This window comes from Fulmarus glacialis, unplaced genomic scaffold (assembly GCF_000690835.1).
Source record: "Fulmarus glacialis isolate BGI_N327 unplaced genomic scaffold, ASM69083v1 scaffold49247, whole genome shotgun sequence".
NCBI classification, from domain to species: domain Eukaryota; kingdom Metazoa; phylum Chordata; class Aves; order Procellariiformes; family Procellariidae; genus Fulmarus; species Fulmarus glacialis.
In genome coordinates, this window is record NW_009226032.1 from 1 (window position 1) to 4,716 (window position 4,716).

Sequence of the window (4,716 nt, forward strand, 5' to 3'; positions counted from 1 at the left end):
ATAATTCCCTACCGCAATGTCCAGGGAAATCTGCTCTAATGGTACATGGCTGTGGTAACTGACCTGAATGGGGGAGAGTTGTCGAAAAGGAAAAAAGAGGCATGATCTTTGTCTCTTGTGACTTTGGCCCATGTCGCTGTAAAGGGATGGCACCTCCCAGCTTATTCTCCTCTTTTCACTGTGTTCATTTTGGGTAGAGAACAAGAACATCCTATCCCAACTGCGGCAAACTAACTCCGTGCATCTCCCCTTCCTGACGCTTTGCAGTCCCCCCCCGGCTGACCCTGTACTGTGATGACCACGGGAACCCCGTGTGCGAGGCAGCGGCAGGGAGGCCGGCTGCTCAGATCTCGTGGGTCCTAGAGAGCAACTCCACCCCCAAGGAAGAAGGCCACGGCAACGGGACGGTGACTGTTCTCAGCAAGTTCACAGCATACAGCACCAACATGACTAATATAACCTGCATTGTGTCCCACCCAGCTGGGAACCAGAGCAAGTCCATAGCCTGCCGTCCCTCAAGTAAGCTTCCCTTTGTATGTTCAGCATTCGAAATCCCAGTTAGCCTCCTGTGCACACTCTTGTTCCTTCTGGGAAGGAAAATCTATAAAAGCTATAGAAACCTTCAGTGAAGTCCTATACAGACAACAGTACCATCCCTAACTGCCTTTGCCCAGAAACATCACCAGCTTGTTTGTGTTCTAGACACTGTTTCCTAATGGTTTTTTCCCTAAGAGGGATATACCTAAGTGTGGTAGTATTCTTTTGGGAGTGGAAATATTGTTGGAAACAGAGACAAAGCAGTCATGATCTTTGTGTTAAAATGATCACTTGGAAGCAGAACATCAGCAAAATTTTTTTAGATGGAAATGTAAAGTCTGTTGCTCAGATCATAGCAAGAGAGAGAAAGAGAATCAACTCTTGTGTGGCCAGCAGAAACAAATAAATCACTTCATTCCGAGCTGTGAATATCTGATATCCTGTGACATTTGGTTTCTGGTTTTTGCTTTTTTTTTTTTGCTTTTGAGAACTACACATGAGTTGCAGTACTGAGATATGCTGAGTCCTTCAGAGGAGCTTGAGTATGGCTTAGTGAAAAAATATCATGAGTGTCCACTGTGGGATTTGTGGGATCTGCTTTTGTTTCTGACACAGACTCCATTTGTGTTTCTCAGACAAGTTTCATTACCGACTTCCCCTTCTGCTGAAGGGGATTATATTTATTTTATGAGCATGCTGAAAATGTGTGTATGTGCTAAAGCAGTTTTAATCTTATACTGAAATAATAAAGAAACTGAGCAGTAAGAAGATATAACTAAAACTAACTCTTTGTTTTTAGAGAACAACGCCTTTAACCTGTATGTCTCCATCATTCTTTGTTTCCTGAGCATTATCACCTTCACGGCTGTCATTTACTATTATAAGCTCCACAGTGACAGGTATGTATGATAGGGTGCTAAGGACAGATTTTCTAGTGCTAGATGAAATCTTTAAGTACTGTTTGCATCTTGAAATCATATGATTCTGCCAGTCTGTGCTGCTATGAATAACTGAATTAACTACATCAAATAGTTCTATACTGCAGACACTGTGCATTGCACACATCTTCACTGAATAATGCACATGAATAAAATATAAATGGGCAGAAGTTGGCAGAGGATCCTCATTGCATTGCCTGCTACACTAAAGGGGAGCTCTTCATTCTAATAGGAAACTGGCAGAGTAAAGCTGTTCTTCAGATACGGTGATAGTCTGTCAGTGTGTCTCTTGTTTAGATCAGGGGGTTGGTTCTGCTGCCTAATAAGTTCTGTCAAATGCCAGAGGACTGACCAGTGCTATCCTGCCATATCAACAGAGAGGACAGCAGATTGTACCTGTATCTATGAAAAAGCTCCCTCGGTGAAGCTGGACTTTAGCCCCTTTAGGACTGGCTGTGGAGAAAAAAGCAGTTCCAAGGAAAAACTACAGAAATCATTTGTGCAGAGAAAGGCGGAATTAGCACCTGTACTGAAACCCCCAGCTATGTTCCCTCCTTCCCCTATTCCAAAACTGTTTTTCTCCCAAACCTTCTCCCTCAGAGGTGAAGAATTGGTTCAATACAATTTCACTAACTGCAAATTGTACATCTTTCCAGAGGATGTTGATTTTAATCTTAATCTTCTGATTCCACTTTGTGCTTAAGCTCCCACAAACATGAGAAAAGACCTCTAAAGAGAGTCAGGATGCCATCTTTTCAGGATCAAAAGTCAAGGAGAGAGAGACATGAGAAGGCTTTTTGGCTTTGCTCTTGATGACAAGAAAAAGAAATGTTTCATAAGCTTGTGATCAAAGAAACCAGGCTGTGATCCAGCCAAACGTAGGACTGAGGAAGGAATTTGCTTTAATACTTGTTTTCTTTTTAACAGACTGTGCCACAAAACCAAACCTCCTGAGACTGCTCCTACACATTCCCCACAGGTAAGGAGAATGATGCAAATTAGACCATCACCAAATCAGGGATCTTCTCGTAGCCCTGAAAACATGGTCAGTAAACCATTAGATTTTTACTCTCTGCTTTCAGCAGGTGCTACTTTGTCTTATACGTTTGCTCTTAGCCGTATCTCAGGACAAAACAAAGCTTATCATCACCAGAATTTTGACTTGGAGCAAACATTAGAGGCATGTTCCAACAGCAAAGGCTCAGCAACTCCCATCCTTTATCTTAGCAAGGAGTGAGTCCCACCACATCTCCCTGTTCATATCAGATACACTGACCACAACTGCTGTACAAACAATACTCAGGAAGGATCATGGGTTGGGTAATATTAAGAAAGCTATTAGTAAACAAGAGGATTAAACAACAAAATTAAAAGACACAGGGAGAAAAAGAATATCCCTCTTGATGTCCAGAATGATAATGTGCAAGTTTTGAAGGCCACTCTTTATCTTGTATGGTCAATCCACAATCAAAGAACTAACCATACTCAAGACAAAACATTTCATAAAACAATGGAAGGAGTGCTGAACTGCAAGCTGGGAGGTATTCTTCCTTATGTGTTACAAGCTTCCTGTGTAGCTAAGCAATTCACTTATCAGCTCTGTATCTCTGTTCTCTGCTACCAAATATAAATAACAGCATTTCCATGCAGGCAAGATGTGTTACATCTATATTGTGAATACCTGTGCACCGACAGTAGACACTAGGCTCAAATTCTGTCATCAACTTTAAAAGGTTCTTCGGTTTCAATTTCTGAAAAGACTTAGTCAATTCTAGTTATTATTATTCTTCCTGTTCTGCTGCCCTACCTTCCAGTTGTTGCTGACAGATGCAGTTGCATTAATGTAAAATAATGGGTTAAGTACCAGTGTTCTTGCTGTCGCATCACACAACTTTCATTAGCGTGTCTGTAGACTGAAATTGTAGACTGATAGAGGAATCAATCATGGTCAAGACTCTAGCATGTTATTTGCTCTTTCTAAAGAATTAGACCCCAATGCAATTTTTTTCAGGCCGAAATAAGTGGGGTAGAAGGGGAGGAAAAGGAGGCAGGTGAACCAATACCTCAGCTTTGACAGAAACAGCAATACACATTCTCTGGTAGAAAAAGCAGTCTTCTTGAGTCCAAGAGGAATAAATATGGGAGCACTATTTCCCAGTTACATTCTTCAGTCCAGACGAAAGCCTTGCAGAATCCTGCCAAACTAAACTATTCCTTGCATTTACAGTTTTTGGTTTTGTTTTGCTAGGATGACACAATGGAAGTGGAACCTTATACTACTTATGTGCAGAAGGAAAACGCAATTTACAACTCAGTGTCTGATCTGACAGTGGGGCAGAATCTTCCACAAGGACTGTCGACAGCAACATGAGTGATTCAGCAACACTGGAAAGGGAGAGAGACACTTTATAAAGGACTGGTTGTAGAAAGAAACTTCTCAGAGGATTTCTTCAGGTTTTGGGGCAACATAGTTCACTAGGTCTGTTCAAACACCTGTGCTTGCTGATGAGTCCGTATAGTTCTTTTTTTCCCTGTTTTGCCTTCTTCCTTGGGAAAGGAAACAGGTTTCCTGTTGTTCTTTGGGAAAATGTGACTGATCCCATGCCGTAGTTTTTCCTGGAAAAGCTGTTGTGATCAGTCTTTCATTTGCTGTTCTTGCCTTGGAGATCCTGGTTTTGTCAGTCACTTTCAGGCATTACTTTGATGCACTTGACACTATGTGGCACACATTTGGGAGATGGGAGGAGTGTTCTGTCTGAACTAAAATGAAACACTCTTCAATCAACAGCCACTTTTTTCTAATTCACAAATTACTAACATAGTGGCCTGAGTACTGATCGTCACAGAATAGCTCAAATGGCGGAATATATTGGTAGGGAAGACCTTTAATCCCCCAGTTCTAAAAATGGAAACAAGTGATGAATTTAGAAGGTCATCCACTAAGAAAGAGACTTCGCTAGCATGATTAATTTACTTGTTAGGTTCATATTCAGTATTTGCACTAAATGTGTTCATTCTGTATTTCAGATTATTGTTATGATTACTTTTCCATAAGATTTTCTGAAGATACGGTATCCTTCTCTTTCTTAAGAGTATTGGCATTAAGATACTGTAAAAGAATTATGTTACTCAAATCCAGTAAGCTACTTTTAATAGAAAGAAGCATCAAATATTTCACAAAACGAAACAAGTTCAAATGTATCTTCTATAACTGTGCAATAATGTACAAAAAGGATAAAAT

General features: G+C 40.7%; 1 protein-coding gene across 1 annotated transcript; it reads left to right on the plus strand.

Moving 5' to 3' along the window:
• Positions 1-267: 267 nt before the first annotated feature.
• LOC104080311 (cell surface glycoprotein CD200 receptor 1-A-like) lies at positions 268-3,846 on the plus strand (the record flags this gene model as incomplete). Its single annotated transcript, XM_009582668.1, has 4 exons — positions 268-519; positions 1,337-1,436; positions 2,403-2,454; positions 3,724-3,846. Coding segments are annotated over 4 exons (527 nt in total), but the record flags the coding sequence as incomplete, so codon positions are not given.
• Between the last annotated feature and the right edge of the window lie 870 nt (positions 3,847-4,716).